General features: G+C 53.2%; 2 protein-coding genes across 3 annotated transcripts in view; both read left to right on the forward strand.

The window, feature by feature from the left end:
• fbxl19 (F-box and leucine rich repeat protein 19) overlaps nucleotides 1-8,469 on the forward strand; it is a 12,526-nt gene extending 4,057 nt beyond the window's left edge. For both annotated transcript variants that reach the window (XM_083931098.1, XM_083931099.1), the window contains exons 7-11: nucleotides 1-1,301; nucleotides 4,899-5,062; nucleotides 6,262-6,423; nucleotides 6,505-6,726; nucleotides 7,299-8,469. The exon at nucleotides 1-1,301 is cut by the window's left edge and continues 12 nt beyond it. In XM_083931098.1, coding sequence (XP_083787224.1) covers nucleotides 1-1,301; nucleotides 4,899-5,062; nucleotides 6,262-6,423; nucleotides 6,505-6,726; nucleotides 7,299-7,489 — 2,040 coding nt within the window. In that variant the 3' untranslated portion in view covers nucleotides 7,490-8,469. The remainder of the gene's footprint in view (nucleotides 1,302-4,898; nucleotides 5,063-6,261; nucleotides 6,424-6,504; nucleotides 6,727-7,298) is intronic.
• Nucleotides 8,470-13,258: 4,789 nt separating this feature from the next.
• kpnb1 (karyopherin (importin) beta 1) overlaps nucleotides 13,259-24,549 on the forward strand; it is a gene marked incomplete at its 3' end in the record, with an annotated part of 14,998 nt that continues 3,707 nt past the window's right edge. The window contains exons 1-13 of the mRNA XM_083931178.1: nucleotides 13,259-13,516; nucleotides 15,309-15,367; nucleotides 17,454-17,636; nucleotides 17,716-17,916; nucleotides 18,474-18,626; nucleotides 18,729-18,788; nucleotides 18,891-18,980; nucleotides 19,828-19,938; nucleotides 20,016-20,117; nucleotides 20,230-20,454; nucleotides 21,559-21,750; nucleotides 21,831-21,961; nucleotides 22,104-22,251. Coding sequence (XP_083787304.1) covers nucleotides 13,477-13,516; nucleotides 15,309-15,367; nucleotides 17,454-17,636; nucleotides 17,716-17,916; nucleotides 18,474-18,626; nucleotides 18,729-18,788; nucleotides 18,891-18,980; nucleotides 19,828-19,938; nucleotides 20,016-20,117; nucleotides 20,230-20,454; nucleotides 21,559-21,750; nucleotides 21,831-21,961; nucleotides 22,104-22,251 — 1,695 coding nt within the window. The 5' untranslated portion in view covers nucleotides 13,259-13,476. The remainder of the gene's footprint in view (nucleotides 13,517-15,308; nucleotides 15,368-17,453; nucleotides 17,637-17,715; nucleotides 17,917-18,473; nucleotides 18,627-18,728; nucleotides 18,789-18,890; nucleotides 18,981-19,827; nucleotides 19,939-20,015; nucleotides 20,118-20,229; nucleotides 20,455-21,558; nucleotides 21,751-21,830; nucleotides 21,962-22,103; nucleotides 22,252-24,549) is intronic.

Here is a 24,549-nt window from a genome sequence, read left to right on the forward strand (position 1 = left end):
GAGGCGTCGGAGTCCAACGGGCCGACCTCCGCAGGAGCAGCAGGACTCCAGGGCTCCTCCACTTCCTCCTCTTCTTCTTCGTCGTCTTCTTCTTCTTCCTCCTCTTCTTCCTCTCAGCCCGGGGGAGGGGGAGGGGGGGGAGGAGGGGGCGGCGCCGGGGGGACGTCCAGCGCCGACCAGCGCTCGCATCACCGCGAGAAGCTGGAGCGCTTCAAGAGGATGTGTCTGCTGGAGCGCCGGCCCGAGTCCTCGTCCTCGTCCTCCTCCAGCTCCGAGTCCGACTCCGAGTCCGACTCCGACGACTCGCTGAGGGGGGAGCAGGGGGGAGGGGGCTCCTCGCCGTCGTCCTCCTCCCCCGCGCCGCCGCCGCCGCCTCCTCCTCCCCTCGTCTACGGCAACAGCAGCGGGGGGCGGGCGGAGCGGGAGAGGAGTCGCAGCGAGCGGGAGCGAGAGAGGGAGAGGGAGCGGCGCCTGGCCGAGCTGGGCTTCAGCGCCAGCGAGGAGTCGGAGGGGGAGGCGGCGAGGGGGGAGGAGGAGGTGCGGGAGGAGGAGCAGGGCGGCGGGGGGGACAAGGCTCGCCGGAGAGGAGAGGCGGGGCTACCTCCGCGAGGACGCAAAGGAGGACCGCTGGACGGAGAGGAGGAGGACACGCCCCCCTCCGACAGGAACAGGAAAAACTCCGCCTCCCTCCCCCCTCCCTCACCCCTCTCCTCCAATCAGATGCCTCCGTCCTCGCAGCACGACGGCTTCACGGGGAAGCAGCGCAGCAACGGGCAGGAGGCGCGCAACGGGCGGACACGAGGAGGCACGGGAGGGGGCGGGAGGGAAGGGGGGGAGAAAGAGAACGCCAGCAGCGTTCTGACCAATCACAGACACAGCGGGGGAGGAGGGGGCGGGACCAAAGGGAGCGGGAGCCGCGGCAACAAGATCCGTAGCAACAGCAAGAACCAGGCGTCCAGGAACAACCTCTCCTCCTCCATCCCCACCTCCAACGGGGGCGGGGCGGGCGGCCTGATGATGTCAGCGATGGCGGCGTCCCCCTGCTCGCAGCCGTCCCGCCTCGCCCCGCGCTCTCAGATGATGAAGCGCAGCCCGCCGGCCGTGCCCTCGCCGCCCCGGCCCGTCCAGATGGAGAGGCACCTGGTGCGCCCGCCCCCCGCCTGCCCCGAGCCCAGCTGCCTGCCGCTGGACTCTGGCTCCGCCCACATCATGACCCGGGACGTGTGGCTGCGGGTCTTCACCCACCTGAGCCAGAGGGAGCTGTGCGTCTGCATGAGGGTGTGTCGCACCTGGAGCCGCTGGTGAGTGACATCACACTGACATCACTCCCACGCCGCCGTAGCGTCCAGCTGCACCCCGGCGTCGCCGCGGTGACGTAGAAAACCAGAAGTTACGTTTTTTACGCCGTCACTCTGCCAAATAATGAGACATATAAACACACGGTCTGTTTGCTACGTCCATGATGACGCTGAGCTAACTACCAGCTAACTAAGGGCTAACTACCAGCTAGCTTCCAGCTAACTACCAGCTAACTTTGGGCTAACTACGAGCTAAGTACCAGCTAACTACGAGCTAATTAGCATTCTGCTACTTTGAAAACACTTGATAAAGGTTTTTGACGACCTGTGACGTGTGTCATGTTTTATTTTTGTAAATCTTTAATTAATTATTTTGATACAAAACAATAACAACAAACACAGTCGTTAGCCATAGCCATTAGCCCGTAGTTAGCTCATAGTTAGCTCGTAGTTAGCTCGTAGTTAGCTCGTAGTTAGCTCGTAGTTAGCTCGGCGACATCATGGACGTAGCAAACAGACCGTGTGTTTAAATGTCTCATTATTTGGCAGAGTGACGGCGTAAAAAACTTAACTTCTACGTCACCACGGTGACGCAGGGCTGCAGCTCGACAGTGTTGCGTTGACCTGTAGTTTCTTCTTCAGGTGTTGTGATGAGAGTCTGACTGTAGTTTCTTCTTCAGGTGTTGTGATGAGTCTGACTGTAGTTTCTTCTTTAAGTGTTGTGATGAATCTGACTGTAGTTTCTTCTTCAGGTGTTGTGATGAATCTGACTGTAGTTTCTTCTTCAGGTGTTGTGATGAGTCTGACTGTAGTTTCTTCTTCAGGTGTTGTGATGAGAGTCTGACTGTAGTTTCTTCTTCAGGTGTTGTGATGAGTCTGACTGTAGTTTCTTCTTCAGGTGTTGTGTTGAGAGTCTGACTGTAGTCTCTTCTTCAGGTGTTGTGATGAGTCTGACTGTAGTTTCTTCTTCAGGTGTTGTGATGAGTCTGACTGTAGTTTCTTCTTCAGGTGTTGTGATGAAAGTCTGACTGTAGTTTCTTCTCAGGTGTTGTGATGAGAGTCTGACTGTAGTTTCTTCTTCAGGTGTTGTGATGAGAGTCTGACTGTAGTTTATTCTTCAGGTGTTGTGATGAGTCTGACTGTAGTTTCTTCTTCAGGTGTTGTGATGAGTCTGACTGTAGTTTCTTCTTCAGGTGTTGTGATGAGTCTGACTGTAGTTTCTTCTTCAGGTGTTGTGATGAAAGTCTGACTGTAGTTTCTTCTTCAGGTGTTGTGATGAGAGTCTGACTGTAGTTTCTTCTTCAGGTGTTGTGATGAGAGTCTGACTGTAGTTTATTCTTCAGGTGTTGTGATGAGTCTGACTGTAGTCTCTTCTTCAGGTGTTGTGATGAGTGACTGTAGTCTCTTCTTCAGGTGTTGTGATGAGTCTGACTGTAGTTTCTTCTTCAGGTGTTGTGATGAGTCTGACTGTAGTTTCTTCTTCAGGTGTTGTGATGAGTCTGACTGTAGTTTCTTCTTCAGGTGTTGTGATGAGTCTGACTGTAGTTTCTTCTTCAGGTGTTGTGATGAGTCTGACTGTAGTTTCTTCTTCAGGTGTGATGAGTCTGACTGTAGTTTCTTCTTCAGGTGTTGTGAAGAGAGTCTGACTGTAATTTCTTCTTCAGGTGTTTTGATGAGAGTCTGACTGTAGTTTCTTCTTCAGGTGTTGTGATGAGAGTCTGACTGTAGTTTCTTCTTCAGGTGTTGTGAAGAGAGTCTGACTGTAATTTCTTCTTCAGGTGTTGTGATGAGTCTGACTGTAGTTTCTTCTTCAGGTGTTGTGATGAGAGTCTGACTGTAGTTTCTTCTTCAGGTGTTGTGATGAGAGTCTGACTGTAGTTTCTTCTTCAGGTGTTGTGATGAGTCTGACTGTAGTTTCTTCTTCAGGTGTTGTGATGAGTCAGACTGTAGTTTCTCCTTCAGGTGTTGTGATGAGTCTGACTGTAGTTTATTCTTCAGGTGTTGTGATGAGAGTCTGACTGTAGTTTCTTCTTCAGGTGTTGTGATGAGTGACTGTAGTTTCTTCTTCAGGTGTTGTGATGAGTCTGACTGTAGTTTCTTCTTCAGGTGTTGTGATGAGTCTGACTGTAGTTTCTTCTTCAGGTGTTGTGATGAGAGTCTGACTGTAGTTTCTTCTTCAGGTGTTGTGATGAGTCTGACTGTAGTTTCTTCTTCAGGTGTTGTGATGAGTCTGACTGTAGTTTCTTCTTCAGGTGTTGTGATGAGAGTCTGACTGTAGTTTCTTCTTCAGGTGTTGTGATGAGTCTGACTGTAGTTTATTCTTCAGGTGTTGTGATGAGAGTCTGACTGCAGTTTCTTCTTCAGGTGTTGTGATGAGTCAGACTGTAGTTTCTTCTTCAGGTGTTGTGATGAGTCTGACTGTAGTTTCTTCTCCAGGTGTTGTGATGAGAGTCTGACTGTAGTTTCTTCTTCAGGTGTTGTGATGAGTCTGACTGTAGTTTCTTCTTCAGGTGTTGTGATGAGTCAGACTGTAGTTTCTTCTTCAGGTGTTGTGATGAGTCTGACTGTAGTTTCTTCTTCAGGTGTTGTGATGAGTCTGACTGTAGTTTATTCTTCAGGTGTTGTGATGAGAGTCTGACTGTAGTTTCTTCTTCAGGTGTTGTGATGAGTCTGACTGTAGTTTCTTCTTCAGGTGTTGTGATGAGTCAGACTAGTTTCTTCTTCAGGTGTTGTGATGAGTCTGACTGTAGTTTCTTCTTCAGGTGTTGTGATGAGAGTCTGACTGTAGTTTCTTCTTCAGGTGTTGTGATGAGTCTGACTGTAGTTTCTTCTTCAGGTGTTGTGATGAGAGTGACTGTAGTTTCTTCTTCAGGTGTTGTGATTAGAGTCTGACTGTAGTTTCTTCTTCAGGTGTTGTGAGGAGTCTGACTAGTTTCTTCTTCAGGTGTTGTGATGAGTCTGACTGTAGTTTCTTCTTCAGGTGTTGTGATGAGTCTGACTGTAGTTTCTTCTTCAGGTGTTGTGATGAGTCTGACTGTAGTTTCTTCTTCAGGTGTTGTGATGAGTCTGACTGTAGTTTCTTCTTCAGGTGTTGTGATGAGTCTGACTGTAGTTTCTTCTTCAGGTGTTGTGATGAGTCTGACTGTAGTTTCTTCTTCAGGTGTTGTGATGAGTCTGACTGTAGTTTCTTCTTCAGGTGTTGTGATGAGAGTCTGACTGTAGTTTCTTCTTCAGTTGTTGTGATGAGAGTGACTGTAGTTTCTTCTTCAGGTGTTGTGATGAGTCTGACTGTAGTTTCTTCTTCAGGTGTTGTGATGAGTCTGACTGTAGTTTCTTCTTCAGGTGTTGTGATGAGAGTCTGACTGTAGTTTCTTCTTCAGGTGTTGTGATGAGTCTGACTGTAGTTTCTTCTTCAGGTGTTGTGATGAGAGTCTGACTGTAGTCTCTTCTTCAGGTGTTGTGATGAGTCTGACTGTAGTTTCTTCTTCAGGTGTTGTGATGAGTCTGACTGTAGTTTCTTCTTCAGGTGTTGTGATGAGAGTCTGACTGTAGTTTCTTCTTCAGGTGTTGTGATGAGTCTGACTGTAGTTTCTTCTTCAGGTGTTGTGATAAGCGCCTGTGGACTCAGATCGACCTGAGTCGGCAGCGCTCCATCACCCCCCCCATGCTGAGCGGCATCATCCGGCGTCAGCCCGTCTCCCTGAACCTCGGTTACACCAACATCTCCAAGAAGCAGCTGATGTGGCTCATCAACCGCCTGCAAGGTGACGCCACTTCCTGTTCACCTGTTTCCTGTCCACCTGTCCACCTGTTTACCTGTTTCCTGTTCACCTGTTTACCTGTCCACCTGTTCACCTGTTCACCTGTCCACCTGTTCACCTGTCCACCTGTTCACCTGTTTCCTGTTTACCTGTGCACCTGTCCACCTGTCCACCTGTCCACCTGTTCACCTGTTTACCTGTTCACCTGTTTACCTGTTCACCTGTCCACCTGTTTACCTGTTTACCTGTCCACCTGTTCACCTGTTTACCTGTTCACCTGTCCACCTGTGCACCTGTCCACCTGTTCACCTGTTTACCTGTCCACCTGTTCACCTGTCCACCTGTTCACCTGTTTACCTGTTCACCTGTTTACCTGTTCACCTGTTCACCTGTTCACCTGTTCACCTGTCCACCTGTTTACCTGTCCACCTGTCCACCTGTTCACCTGTTCACCTGTTTACCTGTTCACCTGTTTACCTGTTCACCTGTTCACCTGTCCACCTGTCCACCTGTTCACCTGTTTACCTGTCTCCCCTCTTTTTCTCACCTGTCCCCCCCTGTCTCACCTGTCTCTCCCCCGTCTCACCTGTCTCTCCCCTGTCTCACCTGTCTCTCCCCCGTCTCACCTGTCTCTCCCCTGTCTCTCCCTTGTCTCACCTGTCTCTCACCTGTCTCTCCCCGTCTCACCTGTCTCCCCCTGTCTCACCTGTCTCCCCCTGTCTCACCTGTCTCCCCCCTGTCTCACCTGTCTCCCCCTGTCTCCCCCTGTCTCACCTGTCTCTCCCCTGTCTCTCCCCTGTCTCTCCCTTGTCTCTCCCGTCTCTCCCCCGTCTCACCTGTCTCTCCCCTGTCTCACCTGTCTCCCCCCTGTCTCACCTGTCTCCCCCCTGTCTCACCTGTCTCCCCCCTGTCTCTCCCTGTCTCACCTGTCTCCCCCCTGTCTCACCTGTCTCCCCCCTGTCTCCCCCCTGTCTCACCTGTCTCTCCCCTGTCTCTCCCTTGTCTCTCCTGTCTCCCCCCCGTCTCACCTGTCTCTCCCGTCTCTCCCTTGTCTCTCCCGTCTCTCCCCCGTCTCACCTGTCTCCCCCGTCTCACCTGTCTCCCCCGTCTCACCTGTCTCCCCCTGTCTCACCTGTCTCCCCCCTCTCTTACCTGCCCCCCCCCCCCGCTTCTCACCTGTCTCACCTGTCCCCCCCCCTCAGGTCTGCTGGAGCTGAACGTGGCGGGCTGCCCGTGGGCGGCGGTCTCGGCGCTGTGTCAGGCCGTGTGTCCGTGTCTGAAGCTTCTGGACCTGAGCCGAGTGGAGGACCTGAAGGACTCTCACCTGAGGGAGCTGCTGGCCCCGCCCCCGGACACCAGGACAGGTGAGACGCCCTTTCTGTGCCGCGCCGCTCGGCCCCTGGACGCCGTGCTAACGTGTGCTCTGCTCTGTGATTGGTCGACAGCCCACGGCGAGACGCGTGCGGGCCGGTTCCAGAACGTGACGGAGCTGCGGTTGGCGGGTCTGGACCTGACGGACGCCTGCTCCCGGCTGCTGGTTCGCTTCGTGCCGCACCTGCAGCGCCTGGACCTGAGCCAGTGTGCACACATCACAGAGCAGAGCGTCCTCACCCTCACCTCCCCCGTCTCCCCCCTCAGAGAGAGCCTCACCCACATCAACCTGGCAGGTAGGGACACCCGTCCGTCTGTCTCTCACCCGTCCGTCTGTCTCCCCCGTCTCTCTCCCTCCCTCTCTCCCCCAGGTTGTGTGAAGGTGACGGAGGCGTGTGTGTCGCTGCTGCTCGTCTCCCCCCCTCTCTCACCCGTCTCCCCCTCTCTCCCCCAGGTTGTGTGAAGGTGACGGAGGCGTGTGTGTCGCTGCTGCTCGTCTCCCCCCCTCTCTCACCCGTCTCCCCCTCTCTCCCCCAGGTTGTGTGAAGGTGACGGAGGTGTGTGTGTCGCTGCTCGTCTCACCCGTCTCACCCGTCTCCCCCTCTCTCCCCCAGGTTGTGTGAAGGTGACGGAGGCGTGTGTGTCGCTGCTCGTCTCCCCCCTCTCACCCGTCTCACCCGTCTCCCCCTCTCTCCCCCAGGTTGTGTGAAGGTGACGGAGGCGTGTGTGTCACTGCTGCTCGTCTCCCCCCTCTCACCCGTCTCCCCCTCTCTCCCCCAGGTTGTGTGAAGGTGACGGAGGTGTGTGTGTCGCTGCTCGTCTCCCCCCTCTCTCACCCGTCTCACCCGTCTCCCCCTCTCTCCCCCAGGTTGTGTGAAGGTGACGGAGGCGTGTGTGTCGCTGCTGCGTCGGTGTTCGTCCCTCCAGACTCTGGACCTGCGCAGCTGTTCGCTCTTGTCCTCAGAGTCGGGGCAGCTGCTCTCCTTTCCCCCCCACGCCGCCGCCGCCGGCGCCGCCTCGTGTCCCCCGGAGGACCGGGCGCCGCTGAAGAACAGCTAATGTGCCGGACGCTCCCACAGGCCCCGCCCCCTCCCCGGGGGTGAATAGTGACAGTAGAACCTGAGCATGTACATATTTGTTCTGTATAATTCTGTGTGTGTGTAAATATCTGTAGTTTACTGTAAATGACCCGTAACCATGGAGACGCCCCCCCCCGTCCGTCCGTCCTTCCACCCTACGATCTGCCATCACGCCATCATCACGCCATCACGCCACCCACAGGGCGAGAGGGAACCCAACCTCCTTCCACGTCCGTGTGGCGTCTGTTTCTCTCGTCCTCTCGTGGTCGGCGTGGGGCGGCGAGCGCCACCCGCCCACGAGAGGACGCCTTTCCCTTTCGTGCTAAGCTCGGCTAATCTCTTGCGTGTCGGCGGCGCCCGTGGGGGAGCGGGTCCTTCACTCCCGTGTGTTTGGAGCGTGGGCGTCGCCTGCAGCCGACTCGCACGCCGTTACCCACAACCCCCGTCTGCAGGTCCACGGTGTGTGTGTGTGTGTGTGTGTGTGTGTGTGTGTGTGTGTGTGTGTGTGTGTGTGTGTGTGTGTGTGTGTGTGTGTGTGTGTGTGTGTGTGTGTGTGTGTGTGTGTGTGTGTGTGTGTGTGTGTGTGTGTGTGTGTGTGTGTGTGTGTGTGTGTGTGTGTGTGTGTGTGTGTGTGTGTGTGTGTGTGGCCGTGGTTCCTGCTGATCCTTTCACAATAAAAGCTCCAGACTGTGTCTGAAGCCCGATTTTCTTTTCCTCCTCGCGCGAAGCTGATCTGTCCGACGTTCCTCAAACGCCTCACGGATCAGTGTGAATCTGAGCCTCGTCCCTGAACGCCTCCTCCTCCTCTTCTTCCTCCTCCTCCTCCTCCTCTTCTTCCTCCTCCTCCTCCTCCTCCTCCTCCTCCTCCTCTTCTTCCTCCTCTTCCTCTTCTTCTTCCTCCTCCTCCTCCTCCTCCTCCTCCTCCTCTTCTTCCTCCTCTTCCTCTTCTTCTTCCTCCTCTTCCTCCTCCTCCTCTTCCTCCTCCTCCTCTTCCTCTTCTTCTTCCTCCTCTTCCTCCTCCTCCTCCTCCTCTTCCTCCTCCTCCTCTTCCTCCTCCTCCTCCTCCTCCTCCTCTTCCTCCTCCTCCTCCTCTTCCTCCTCCTCTTCCTCTTCTTCTTCCTCCTCTTCCTCCTCCTCCTCCTCCTCTTCCTCCTCCTCCTCCTCCTCCTCTTCCTCCTCCTCCTCCTCCTCCTCCTCCTCTTCCTCCTCTTCCTCCTCTTCCTCTTCCTCCACTTCTTCAGATTTTTTGGGGCGTTTTTATGAACGGTGTTTTTTTCTCAGGATTATTTTTGGTTCTTTATTTTCCCGTCGGTCCGAACTCACATTCCCTCTGTTTGTTTGTTTGTTTGTTTGTTGGTTTGTTTGTTTGTTTGTTTGTTTGTTAGTTTTGGCTCAAACGGGCTCCTGTAGTTTTCACCACATACTGAATTTCACGTTGTTTCAATTCTCTGGAGCTGCGGCGTTTTGGTCGTGACGACGTTTGAACGACGTTTGTGACGGAGGACTGAGGTCTGAGACGCCGCCGCACTGATGAACACAACAAACAGCCAAACTTCCTGGACTACAGTTGCTATGATACGGCCCTCTACTGGCTAGCATGTTGGTTAGCGTGTTAGCTACACAGACTCGTGTTAGCTAGCTATTGCTGCGTTACCTCTGCTGCACTGTTCAACAAACATGTGAAACAGAATCTGTATTTAAAATTTAGCTGCAAGGCTAGCTAACATTAGCCAGCTAACATTAGCCAGCTAACATTACCCAGCTAACATTAGCCAGCTAACATTACCAGCTAACATTAGCCAGCTAACATTACCCAGCTAACATTAGCTAGCTGATTAAGATTCAGTTGTAGTGGTTCGAAGTAATCGTAACTTAAGATCTACGTTGGTAATGAAGCTGTGTTGTTGGCCCATTAGCAAGCTGGGTTAGCAAGCAAATACTAGCTAGCTAACTAGAGTCAGCTTAGCTACAATAGCAATATAGGTTGGGAATGTTAGCCGCAGTAATCAGCAAAAAGAGAAGTAGAGAACTTTAAATACCGCCACAAAATACAAGTTAAGCTAACGTTAGTGTGTGAGCTAATGAACATGTAGGTCACTCCTTGCATTTAATCCCCCAAACTTAAACCTTTTCTTTTATGGGCTAACTTATTAGCTCATTAGCAAGCTGGGTTAGCAAGCTAACACTACCGAGCTAACCAATGTTAGCTTATTACGGAACAAGCATTGAAAATAGGGGGTTAAAGAGTTAATGTCAAAGTTGTTACTGATCTGTTGGGATAAGTGATATTAGCGTTAGCTTGTGGGCTAACTGATATTTGATTTAACTAAAAAAAGGCTAATTCACTTGCTACACCTGCATTGTTAATAAGCTAACATATTAGCTCCATGTTGGTTAGCTCTTGCTACATTAGCCACGTGGTGCTACTATGTTGCATGTTAGCTTGCAGATTTTATTAAGAACAAAATAAAACAAACTGTTACGCTAGTTCATTTTCACACCTCTGTTAGCTTGTTAGCTAACATCAGAAAGCTAACGGCTGAACGTTTTACGGCACTTTCAGCATTTTAACAGATTTTCTCTTAAATAATGAAACATTTGGAGCTTTTCGTAAGTGTTAGCGGTGCAGCGGGGGTAACGCACGTAGCTACAGCAGCTAGCGCGTTGGTGTTAGCCTGTCTGCCGTGGTCCAGGAGATCTGAAGTATTAGTCGCTGAGTTAAAAATCGCCATATTCGCCTCGTCGTGCCATAAACGCAGCGACCAACGCGTCGCCGGGGTCAAAGGTCGTTTTCCTGATTTAGTGTTTTTACTGAAGCGTGGATCGATGACATCACAGCTTCAGACTTCACCCGGCAACAAGTGAGGAGTGAATTCTGATTGGACGAAAAACAAAACTCCTGAAAGCTCTTAGCCAATCAGACGCCGGCACCAGTCAAACCTGACTCTTCATCGCTGATGCACTGGATCTTCATCATCATCATCATCATCATCTTCATCATCATCACCTTCATCATCATCATCATCATCATCATCGTCGCCACCACCTTCATCATCATCATCACCATCATCATCATCATCATCATCATCATCATCTTCATCATCACCATCATCATCACCATCACCATCATCACCATCACCATCATCTTCTTCATCATCACCATCATCATCACCATCACCATCATCACCATCATCATCATCATCATCATCATCATCATCATCACCATCATCTTCTTCTTCATCATCATCATCGTCATCACTATCATCTTCACCATCATCATCATCATCATCATCATCATCACCATCATCTTCTTCATCATCATCATCATCATCACCATCATCTTCATCACCATCATCATCACCATCATCACCATCATCATCATCATCACCATCATCATCATCATCATCATCATCTTCACCATCTTCATCGTCGCCATCATCATCATCATCGTCATCTTTTGCCAAACGCAGTCGTTTGTTTGTTTGTTGTTGTTTGTTTTTGTTTTTGTTTGTTGTTGTTTGTTTGTTGTTGTTTGTTTTTGTGTTCATGGGCAATTTTTTCTTCCTGCTTTCTTTGTTTTTATACTTTGTTCTTGAATCTTTTGTGTTGATGAAAAAATGAGGAACAAAAAGTAAAAAAGACACAAAACGAGAAACTCGAGGCAGCTACGAACGAACGAACGAGAGAGAGAGAGAGAGAGAGAGAGAGAACGAGAGAACGAACGAACGAGAGAACGAACGAGAGAAAGAACGAGAGAGAGAGAGAGAGAGAGAGAGAGAACGAACGAACGAGAGAGAGAGAGAGAGAGAGAGAACGAACGAACGAGAGAGAGAGAACGAACGAACGAACGAGAGAGAGAGAGAGAGAACGAACGAGAGAGAGAGAGAGAGAACGAGAGAGAGAGAGAGAGAGAGAACGAACGAGAGAACGAGAGAGAGAGAGAGAGAGAGAGAGAACGAACGAACGAGAGAACGAGAGAGAAAGAACGAACGAACGAGAGAGAGAGAACGAACGAACGAACGAGAGAGAGAGAGAGAGAACGAGAGAGAGAGAGAGAGAGAGAGAACGAACGAGAGAACGAGAGAGAGAGAGAGAGAGAGAGAGAACGAACGAACGAACGAGAGAACGAGAGAGAGAGAGAGAACGAACGAGAGAACGAACGAGAGAACGAGAGAGAGAGAGAGAACGAACGAGAGAGAGAACGAGAGAGAGAGAGAGAGAGAACGAACGAGAGAACGAGAGACTACTGTAAACGATGTAAACGACAACAATAAAGAAAACGTGGGTTCATTTTTTAACTCTGACTCCGTTTGTTTGTTTGTTTGTGGCAGAAACAGAAACAATAGAAATGTCACTGTCGCCTCACAGCGAGAGGGTTCCTGGTTTGAATCCCGGCTGGGGCCCTTCTGTGTGGAGTTAGCATGTTGTCCCCGTGTCTGCGTGGGTTTTCTCCGGGTTCTCCGGTTTCCTCCCACAGTCCAAAGACGTGCAGGTGTTGGGTTCATTGATGACTCTAAATCACCCGTAGGTGTGAATGGTTGTCTGTCTCTGTTCGTCTCTATGTGTCCTGTGATAGACTGGCGTCCTGTCCAGGGTGGACCCCGCCTCACGCCCGATGTCAGCTGGGATCGGCTCCAGCCCCCGTGACCCCGACAGGGACAAGAGGCTGAACATGAATGGATGAATGATAAAGCTGAATAATTTCTCCACAGACAAAAATAATTAAAGAAAATAAATAAATTCTCGTATTTAAATGAGTTTAATTTCTTTAGCCCCGCCCCTTTTTCATAATTACAGTTTTTAAATTATTTATAAAATATAAAATAATCTATAATTTTTATCATTTTAAACATCACTTTAATTTATAAAAGTATAAAAATTAATTTCAGCAGATTTTTTTTTACAAATTAAAGTTTCAGCAATCATTGCGCGTGCATGTGTGCGCGTACGCGACGGAACGCGCACCAGAGGAGCAAACGGGGGCGCGCAGCAGAGCGATGAGGGGCGTGGCCTGCTGCGTTCAGGGATCCTCGTGAACTCCAGCTTCATTTTGTTTCTTCCTTTATTTATATATTTATTTATATATTTATGTTTATATTCATACATCAAATAAATTAAAATAAAGGACATGAAATACAATTAAGTACATAAAAAAATACAAATGAAATAAAGTACATCAATAAATAAATAAAAATATAAAGTACATTATTAAATAAATAAATAAATAAAAATAAAATAACGTACATAAATAAATAACAATATAAAGTACATTAAAATACAATAAAGTAAATAAATAAAAATAAAATAAAGGCCATAAAAATAAAAATATAAAGTACATAAATATAAATAAAATAACGTACATAAATAAGTAAGAATATAAAGTATATAGTACATAAATAAAAATAAAATAAATAAAAATAAAATAAATAAATAAAAATAAATAAAATAAATAAAATAAATAAAATAAATAAAATAAATAAAATAAATAAATAAAAATAAATAAATAAAAACTAAATAAATTAAATAAATAAATAAAAATATAAAGTACATAAATAAATAAATATAAATAAAATACCGTACAAACATAATAAAGTAAGAATGAGTCTGTTTCGGTGCCGTTACCGTTCCCCGCCCTAACTCCTCGGTGGTGAACCGTCCGACGGCCCCTGAACGCAGCGCGCCGCCTCACCTCGGTCACAGCGTGATATCCTTCCGCGGGAGAGAAGCGCGCGGCCCTTTCCCTCCGACAACAGGATGCAAACGGGCGGTGGAGCCACGAGACGTTAACGGCCGTTAAGTTCACACACCGAGCGAGCACCGGGACACTCCCGCCTCTTCATCACCGACACGACCCGCCCTGCGGCCGGCACCGACCGCACCGCCACCGAACCCGCCACCCTGTGGGAGAAATCTAATCCGCTGAAAGTGTCCCGCTAACGGCCGACGGAAGCGAGAGCGAGCCGGGAGATGGAGCTCATCACGATCCTCGAGAAGACCGTGTCTCCAGGTGAGAACCCGCCCGGGGCAGCGAGGCTCAGCCCGGGGACACAGCCCGCCCTGTGAGGCTGTAGCTGCTGATGCTAACCCGGTTAGCTCCGGTGAACCGGGCACAGTGAAGGAGGGAAACGTTAGCTGTTAGCTCCTGATGCTAACAGCTAACATCCCGGCCTCGGTCGCAGACCCTCCGTCGGCGGCTGAGTCTCTCTGTCGGGCGTCTCACCGAGGTCTGACAGCGTCGCTCACCCGTCGGGCCGCTCCCCGGAGCTCCGAGCACGGAGTCACGGTGAGGGTAGCACTGCGGGTGAAGCTCCGCGGAGGCTGCGGTGACAGCTGCGTGGAGCCGGCGGAGTTAGCCGTTAGCTCGTTAGCCTGTTAGCTGTTAGCTGTTAGCTGTTAGCTTGCATCACAGGAACTACGGCCGCCTCCTCGCACGCCTGTCCCGGCTCAGGTTACCCTGGAGCCGCCGAGAGGAGACAAAGTCCCCCTGTCTGTATTTATATTAAAAGTCCCTTAAATCAGTTTATTATCAGCTGTTTAAACACAAATATAATCAATATTTATACATATTTCACCCTCGTGCTGACGCTGTGGCTGCAGTTCTGTTTATAATCGTGTTTTTTTTAATTATTATCAGACATTAAAACATGTTTTACTGATGAACTCAGACTCTGGGAGGTTTTCAGTGTTTTCTGATAAAAAATGACCAAATTATTAATATTATTTCATAAATCTGTGGCAGTAAATATTAATAATTATACAGAAAAAGAGACTTTGGGAACACAAACTTCTGTATTTCTGTGTAAAACACTAAACACACTAGTGTCGTTTATTTAATTTAATATTTTAATTTATAAAAATACAAAAACTCCTGAAAGAGTCAAAGAACAGAAGCGAAATATAAGAATATTAAAATAATAATTTAAAAATATATTAATGTTGCTTTTTCAGCGGCCTCCCGGATGTTCACACACTTCTATTTAATTGTATTTATTTATTGTATTTATTTATTATCATTATTATTATTATTATTATTATTCATCTGTATCTGTTGATGATGAGGCTGCGAGGAGCCGCTGAGTTAGCCGTTAGCATGTTAGCCGTTAGCATGTTAGCCGTTAGCCCCGGCCGCCCCCTCGCACGCCGGCCCCGGGCTCAGGGGACTGTGGGCCCGCGGGGAGGAGCCGCGCTCCCCCGGCCGGCGCGTGAACCACCTCCCGCGCCTCTGAACGGTCTCGAGCCGCTTCGTTGTTTCTCCAGAAACTTTGATCCCTGTCGCTCACGAGCGTGTCCCGTTAGCATGCTAGCAGTAGCATGCTAGCCCGGTTAGCTCCGGTGACGGTGTGAAGGAGGGAAATGTTTTCAGATGAAGCGAAATAAACAAAATTAAACCAAACTTTATTAAAAATGAGTCAGAGGAAAAAACATGAAGGTTTTTGTTTTAAAGGTTTTTTTAGCCTAGTTTCAGTTTCACCTGTTAGCATGCTAACCTGCTAGCATGCTGTACCCGGGGCTGCAGCATGCTAACCTGCTAGCATGCTGTACCCGGGGCTGCCCTGCTCTAACAGCTAACGCGCACGCTGGAGCCTCGCCGCGGGTCCCGGGGCTCGAACCCGCGGCGCCGTCCGTGTGACGTCACTCTGATGTGAATCATTAATGATGAACGTCGGTGACAGAGTCTCGCGGGCCCGCGAGGCTCCGAGCCGCTGCCGCCGAACCGGTTCCGCCGCCCAGTCCGGGCTCACGCGTTAGCCTCATGCTAACAGAGCTAACACCCCCCCCCCCTCTCTCTCCTCCCCCAGATCGGAATGAACTGGAGGCGGCGCAGAAGTTTCTGGAGCAGGCGGCGATAGAGAACCTGGTCAGTATGGAGCTCACACACACACACACACACACACACACAGAGACTCACACACACAGACTCACACACACACACACACTCACAGAGACACACACACACACATACACACACACACACACACAGACTCACACACACACACACACTCAGAGACACACACACACACACACACACTCAGAGACACACACATACACGCACACACACACAGACACACGCACACACACTCAGAGACACACACACACACACACACACACACACACACACACATACACTGAGACTCACACACACAGACACACACACTCACAGACACACACACACACACACACACACTGAGACTCACACACACACACACACACACACACTGAGACTCACACACACACACACACACACACACACACACACACTGAGAGTCACACACACACACTGAGACTCACACACACACACACAGACACACACACACTGAGACTCACACACACACACACACACACACACTGAGACTCACACACACACACACACACACACACTGAGAGTCACACACACACACAGAGTCACACACACACACACACAGAGTCACACACACACACAGAGTCACACACACACACAGAGTCACACACACACACTGAGACTCACACACACACACACACACACACTGAGACTCACACACACACACTGAGAGTCACACACACACACTGAGAGTCACACACACACACTGAGACTCACACACACACACAGACACACACACACTGAGACTCACACACACACACACACACACACACACACACCCTGGGCCGTGCAGGTGTGTGTTAAACAGGTTTAGTTATTTATAATTTGAGTTCCATTAAAAACAAAAACACGCGGAAGTTCAGTCCAGACTCCAGTTTCACCTGAAAGGATTCACCTGGTGCTTCCAAAGGAAGGAGCTGGAACTGTTGTTGTTATTATTATTATTATTATTATTATTATTATTAATAACATCATCTAAGCAGCTCCACAGAATAAACACTGATGCCTCCAGAGAAGAAATGCGTCCTGCGTGCGTCCCGTGCCCCGTGCTTTAGGGTCCTTGTCCCCCCCTCCAGGCCCGTTTGTACTCACACTACCTGGGCCTCGGAGAATGCTTCTTGCTGCCTATACGTCATCACGCCGTAACACGTCACACGCATTGATGACGTCATGGCGATGCGTGGCTTTGTTTCCAGATCTTTCCGTAGACCTCGGAGTTTTTGTGCGTCTTGTCGACTGTTTTTGAATCTTTTCATCGACCAAATCTGCAGTAAACACTCCACCTCCGCATCACACCAACGTGAACCTTTCACCGCCATTGTTTGAAATGTCCGCGCATGGTCCCTCCTTCTTTTTTCTACGTCCCAACAGGCGCACAGGAAATGACCTCAGAGCCGCCGTAGGCCTCGTGCTCGTACACGTGCGCACGCTCGTGCTCGTACACGTGCAAACGTGCTTTACTAAAGCCCACCTCTCCCAAACGGGCCGTGGACGGCAAGCGTGCCGCTCCTAGACGTGGTACGGTTGCACTCACACTGGTCAAAGGAACCAGACTTTAGCCGTGACACGTGCTGGGGCACGGCACGGAGGCATAGTGGGAGGGGGCACGGGACGGAGGCACAGTGGGAGGATGACATGTTTACGTTCGAACAGTGAGGTTAGCACAATTGCGTTAGAACAGTTAGGACCGTGTGAGTGCGCCCTGAATGAACGGAGGCGCCGGGCGTCCTGGAAAAGGACGGCCAACTGAAACGTTGTCACATGAATGAGCTGCGTCGTGTTCAGGACTTCATCATGAGTTTATATCAGCACGCCAGGGAGAGGTGCACTCTGGGTAACGTAGTCCAACAGCGTGGAGTAAAGTGTCCAGGCCGCGTTCTGCAGCGGCGGGCTCCCCTGGTCGGGCCGACCCACAATCCTTTGGAGGGCGGTTGCCGTAGTGACGGAGGTGTTAGAAACAGGAAGTGAAGGCGTAGCTGTCGTGGTGAACGCCTCCATGTTGAACACAACGACACACACACTCACACTCACACACACACACACACACACAGTGTTCTGACTCTGACCTCTGACCTCCCGCCCTTAGCCGACCTTCCTGGTGGAGCTGTCCAAAGTGTTGGCGAACCCGGGGAACACGCAGGTGGCTCGAGTCGCTGCAGGTCTGCAGGTGAAGAACTCTCTGACCTCCAAAGACCCGGACGTGAAGACGCAGTACCAGCAGAGATGGCTGGCCATCGACGCCAACGCCCGCCGCGAGATCAAGAACTACGTAAGTCTCATGTCACGGCGCCGCTCCGTCTCTGTTCTGTCTGTGTACGTCCCCCTCACGTCCGTCTGTCCGTCCGCAGGTTTTACAGACTCTGGGCACGGAGACGTACCGGCCCAGCTCGGCGTCGCAGTGCGTCGCCGGCATCGCCTGCGCCGAGATCCCCGTGAACCAGTGGCCCGAGCTGATCCCTCAGCTGGTGGCCAACGTCACCGACCCGTCCAGCACCGAACACATGAAGGAGTCCACGCTGGAGGCCATCGGCTACATCTGCCAGGACATCGTGAGTGCACACACACACACACACACACACACACACACACACACACACACACGGGGACGCACGCACACACACACACACACACACAGAGACGCACGCGCGCACACACATGGGGACGCACACACACACACACACACGGGGACGCACACACACACACACACTCAGAGAGAGAGACACACACACACACATACAGAGGGACACACACACAGGGACACGCATGCACACACACATGCGCGCACACACACGGACAGAGAGGTAGACACACACACACACACACATAGAGACGCACGCACACACATGGGGACGCGCACACGCACACCGAGACGCACGCACGGGTACACACACACACACACAGAGGGACGCACACACACACACACACACACACACACACACACTCAAACGCACTCGGAGACACACACACTCGGGGACGCACAGGAAGTAGAATCACACACATAATGCACTGTGTTTTGCTCCAGCGTGTGTTTGAACATTCTGAGTGCGGCGTCCCCCCCCCCCCCCCCCCCCTAAGTTCTGCCCGTTCCACTTCCTGCTTCCTGCAGGACCCGGAGCAGCTGCAGGAGAACGCCAACCAGATCCTGACCGCCATCATCCAGGGCATGAGGAAGGAGGAGCCCAGCAACAACGTCAAACTGGCCGCCACCAACGCGCTGCTCAACTCCCTGGAGTTCACCAAAGCCAACTTCGACAAGGAGGTGACCTCACTTCCTGCCCCCCCCCCCGAACACGTTTATCTAACTGACGCTTTATTTTGTAGGAGCTGAAGCTTTTAGTCTGAAAGGGTTGTTGTGTTTCAGACGGAGCGGCACTTCATCATGCAGGTGGTGTGTGAGGCGACGCAGTGTCCCGACAACAGAGTGAGTCTCAGTTCAGTCACATGACTCAGTCACGTGTTGCTGCGGCGCCGTCTCTAACGTGTGGACCCGTGTGTCCCGTGTCCGTGTGTCCCGTGTGTGCAGGTGCGTGTGGCGGCGCTACAGAACCTGGTGAAGATCATGTCTCTGTATTATCAGTACATGGAGACGTACATGGGCCCAGCGCTGTTCGCCGTGAGAGCACTTTCATTACTTTCATCATTATTATCATTACCTGAGAAGGCTTTTATTCTGAAGGACAAACAGGCATGCTTTTATTCTGGAGGATAGGCTTTTATTCTGAAGGACAGGCTTTTATTCTGAAGGACAGACAAATAGACTTTTATTCTCAAGAACAGACATACTTTTACTCTGAAGGACAGACTGACTTTTATTCTGAAGGACAAACAGGCATGCTTTTATTCTGGAGGGGCTTTTATTCTGACGGGCAGACAGATGAACAGACTTTTATTCTGAAGGACGAACAGCCTTTTATTCTGAAGCACAGACAGATGAACAGACTTTTATTCTGAAGGGCAGACCGATGAACAGACTATTATTCTGAAGGGCACACAGATAAACAGACTTTTATTCTGAAGGACAGAGACTTTTAATCTGAAGGATAGACTTTTATTCTAAAGAACAGACTTTTATTTTGAAGGACAGACAAACACTTTTATTCTGAAGAACAGACTTTTACTCTGAAGGACAGACAGGCTTTTACTCTGAAGGACAGACAGGCTTTTACTCTGAAGGACAAACAGGCTTTTACTCTGAAGGACAGACAGGCTTTTACTCTGAAGGACAGACAGGCTTTTACTCTGAAGGACAGACAGACTTTTACTCTGAAGGACAGACATGCTTTTACTCTGAAGGACAGACATGCTTTTACTCTGAAGGACAGACATGCTTTTACTCTGAAGGACAGACAGGCTTTTACTCTGAAGGACAGACAGGCTTTTACTCTGAAGGGCCTAGCGACCGTACCCAGGGGGCGGGGCTTAGTGCAGCAGCCGCTGTGATTGGTCCATGTCGTCCTCAGATCACCATCGAGGCGATGAAGAGCGACATCGACGAGGTGGCGTTGCAGGGCATCGAGTTCTGGTCCAACGTGTGCGACGAGGAGATGGACCTCGCCATCGAGGCCTCGGAGGTCAGGAAGCACTCTGTTACGTTAGCGCCCGTGTCACTGTTAGCCCCGCCCCCTCTGACTCTTCTGTCCAATGGCAGGCCTCGGAGCAGGGACGCCCCCCGGAGCACACCAGTAAGTTCTACGCCAAAGGGGCGCTGCAGTACCTGGTCCCCATCCTGACCCAGACCCTCACCAAGCAGGTAAGGCGCCGCCCCCAGGCTCCGCCCACCCGTGACCTCACCCGCCACCTGACCCATGACCTCACCTGTCACCTGACCCCCCCCCCCCCCGCCCCCCTGACCTCTCCCACAGGACGAGAACGACGACGATGACGACTGGAACCCGTGCAAGGCGGCCGGCGTGTGTCTGATGCTGCTCGCCACCTGCTGCGAGGACGACGTGGTCCCTCACGTGCTGCCCTTCATCAAAGAGCACATCAAGAACCCCGACTGGCGCTACAGGGACGCCTCCGTCATGGCGTTCGGCTCCATCCTGGAGGGCCCCGAGCTCAACCAGCTCAAGCCGCTCGTCATCCAGGTGAGTCAACACGGGTCAGACGCTCGCCGTACGGGTCACCTGAGGGTTAACAGCTCGCCGTACAGGTCACAGACGGGTTAACCCTCTCGCCGTACAGGTCACAGACGGGTCAACAGCTCGCCGTACAGGTCACAGACGGGTTAACCCTCTCGCCGTACAGGTCTCAGATAGGTCAGCTCGCCGTATGGGTCACCTGAGGGTTAACAGCTCGCCGTATGGGTCACCTGAGGGTTAACAGCTCGCCGTACAGGTCACAGACGGGTTAACAGCTCGCCGTACAGGTCACAGACGGGTTAACAGCTCGCCGTACAGGTGACAGACGGGTCAACAGCTCGCCGTACAGGTCACAGACGGGTGTACAGCTCGCCCTACAGGTCACCTGAGGGTGAACAGCTCGCCGTACAGGTCACAGACGGGTCAACAGCTCGCCGTACAGGTCACAGACGGGTCAACAGCTCGCCGTACAGGTCACAGACGGGTCAACAGCTCGCCGTACAGGTCACGGACGGGTCAACAGCTCGCCGTACAGGTCACGGACGGGTTAACCCTCTCGCCGTACAGGTGACAGACGGGTCAACAGCTCGCCGTACAGGTCACAGACGGGTCAGCCGCTCGCCGTACAGGTCAGACGGGTCAGCCGCTCGCCGTACAGGTCACAGACGGGTCAGCCGCTCGCCGCACAGGTCACAGACGGGTCAACAGCTCGCCGTACAGGTCACAGACGGGTCAGCCGCTCGCCGTACAGGTCACAGACGGGTCAGCCGCTGGCCGTACAGGTCACAGACGGGTCAGCCGCTCGCCGCACAGGTCACAGACGGGTCAACAGCTCGCCGTACAGGTCACAGACGGGTCAACAGCTCGCCGTACAGGTCACAGACGGGTCAACAGCCCGCCGTACAGGTCACAGACGGGTTAACCTGCTCGCCGTACAGGTCACAGACGGGTGAACAGCTCGCCGTACAGGTCACAGACGGGTCAACAGCTCGCCGTACAGGTCACAGACGGGTTAACCCTCTCGCCGTACAGGTCACAGACGGGTCAACAGCTCGCCGTACAGGTCACAGACGGGTTAACAGGTCGCTCACGGTGAACGTCTCTCCCCAGGCGATGCCGACCCTGATCGAGCTGATGAAGGACCCCAGCGTGGTGGTGAGGGACACCACGGCGTGGACGGTGGGGAGGATCTGCGAGCTGCTGCCTGAAGCCGCCATCAACGAGGTCTACCTGCCGCTCCTGCTGCAGTGTCTGATCGAGGGCCTGGGGGCGGAGCCCAGAGTGGCGTCCAACGTCTGCTGGGTGAGTGGCGGCGTGTCGACTCTGTGTGCGTGTTGTTCCGTGACGGCGTGTGGCTTTAACTTCCTGTCTGCTCCCGTCAGGCCTTCTCCTCTCTGGCTGAGGCGGCGTACGAAGCAACGGACGCCGCTGAGGACGCGGAGGAGCCCGGCACCTACTGCCTGTCCTCGTCCTTCGAACTCATCGTCCAGAAGCTTCTGGAGACCACAGACAGGTGAGGGCGGCCTTCAGAATAAGAGCCTGCTGCAGGAACACACTCACACAGAAACACACACTCACACACAAACACACACACACACAGAAACACACACACACACACACACTCTGTGGTAAAGCAGCGAGTGTGGATGTTTCAGACCCGACGGTCACCAGAACAACCTGCGCTCCGCAGCCTACGAGGCGCTGATGGAGATCGTCAAGAACAGCGCCAAGGACTGTTACCCCGCCGTCCAGAAGACCACGCTCGTCATCATGGAGCGGCTGCAGCAGGTGCTCCAGATGGAGGTGAGACAGGGGGGAGGAGGGGGAGACAGGCTGCAGCAGGTCCTCCAGGTGGGGGGGAGGAGGGGGGAGACAGGCTGCAGCAGGTCCTCCAGATGGAGGTGAGACAGGGGGGAGGAGGGGGAGACAGGCTGCAGCAGGTCCTCCAGGTGGGGGGGAGGAGGGGGGAGACAGGCTGCAGCAGGTCCTCCAGATGGAGGTGAGACGGGGGGGAGGAGGGGGAGACAGGCTGCAGCAGGTGCTCCAGATGGAGGTGAGACAGGGGGGAGGAGAGGGGAGACAGGTTGCAGCAGGTCCTCCAGATGGAGGTGAGACGGGGGGGAGGAGGGGGAGACAGGCTGCAGCAGGTGCTCCAGATGGAGGTGAGACAGGGGGGAGGAGAGGGGAGACAGGCTGCAGCAGGTCCTCCAGATGGAGGTGAGACAGGGGGGAGGAGGGGGAGACAGGCTGCAGCAGGTGCTCCAGATGGAGGTGAGACAGGGGGGAGGAGGGGGAGACAGGCTGCAGCAGGTGCTCCAGATGGAGGTGAGACAGGGGGGAGGAGGGGGAGACAGGCTGCAGCAGGTCCTCCAGATGGAGGTGAGACAGGGGGGAGGAGGGGGGAGACGGGCTGCAGCAGGTGCTCCAGATGGAGGTGAGACAGGGGGAGGAGGGGGAGACGGGCTGCAGCAGGTGCTCCAGATGGAGGTGAGACAGGGGGGAGGAGGGGGAGACAGGCTGCAGCAGGTGCTCCAGATGGAGGTGAGACAGGGGGGAGGAGGGGGAGACAGGCTGCAGCAGGTGCTCCAGATGGAGGTGAGACGGGGGAGGGAGGGGGGAGACAGGCTGCAGCAGGTGCTCCAGATGGAGGTGAGACAGGGGGAGGAGGGGGAGACAGGCTGCAGCAGGTGCTCCAGATGGAGGTGAGACAGGGGGGAGGAGGGGGAGACAGGCTGCAGCAGGTCCTCCAGATGGAGGTGAGACAGGGGGGAGGAGGGGGGAGACAGGCTGCAGCAGGTGCTCCAGATGGAGGTGAGACAGGGGGGAGGAGGGGGGAGACGGGCTGCAGCAGGTGCTCCAGATGGAGGTGAGACAGGGGGGAGGAGAGGGGAGACGGGCTGCAGCAGGTGCTCCAGATGGAGGTGAGACGGGGGGGGAGGAGGGGGAGACGGGCTGCAGCAGGTACTCCAGATGGAGGTGAGACAGGGGGGAGGAGGGGGGAGAGAGGCTGCAGCAGGTCCTCCAGATGGAGGTGAGACAGGGGGGAGGAGGGGGGAGACAGGCTGCAGCAGGTGCTCCAGATGGAGGTGAGACAGGGGGGAGGAGGGGGAGACAGGCTGCAGCAGGTGCTCCAGATGGAGGTGAGACAGGGGGGAGGGGGGGGAGGAGGGGGGAGACAGGCTGCAGCAGGTGCTCCAGATGGAGGTGAGACAGGGGGGAGGAGGGGGGAGACGGGCTGCAGCAGGTGCTCCAGATGGAGGTGAGACAGGGGGGAGGAGAGGGGAGACGGGCTGCAGCAGGTGCTCCAGATGGAGGTGAGACGGGGGGGAGGAGGGGAGACGGGCTGCAGCAGGTACTCCAGATGGAGGTGAGACAGGGGGGAGGAGGGGGGAGAGAGGCTGCAGCAGGTCCTCCAGATGGAGGTGAGACAGGGGGGAGGAGGGGGGAGAGAGGCTGCAGCAGGTCCTCCAGATGGAGGTGAGACAGGGGGGAGGAGGGGGAGACGGGCTGCAGCAGGTCCTCCAGATGGAGGTGAGACAGGGGGGAGGAGGGGGGAGACAGGCTGCAGCAGGTCCTCCAGATGGAGGTGAGACAGGGGGGAGGAGGGGGGAGACGGGCTGCAGCAGGTGCTCCAGATGGAGGTGAGACAGGGGGAGGAGGGGGGAGACTGGCTACAGCAGGTGCTCCAGATGGAGGTGAGACAGGGGGGAGGAGGGGGGAGAGAGGCTGCAGCAGGTCCTCCAGATGGAGGTGAGACAGGGGGGAGGAGGGGGGAGACGGGCTGCAGCAGGTGCTCCAGATGGAGGTGAGACAGGGGGGAGGAGGGGGGAGACCGGGCTGCAGCAGGTCCTCCAGATGGAGGTGAGACAGGGGGGAGGAGGGGGAGACGGGCTATAGCAGGTCCCTCCAGATGGAGGTGAGACAGGGGGGGAGGAGGGGGAGACGGGCTGCAGCAGGTGCTCCAGATGGAGGTGAGACAGGGGGGAGGAGGGGGAGACAGGCTGCAGCAGGTGCTCCAGATGGAGGTGAGACAGGGGGGAGGGAGGGGGAGACGGGCTATAGCAGGTCCTCCAGATGGAGGTGAGACAGGGGGGAGGAGGG

This window comes from Echiichthys vipera (genome assembly GCF_963691815.1).
Source record: "Echiichthys vipera genome assembly, chromosome: 17".
Lineage (NCBI taxonomy): Eukaryota > Metazoa > Chordata > Actinopteri > Perciformes > Trachinidae > Echiichthys > Echiichthys vipera.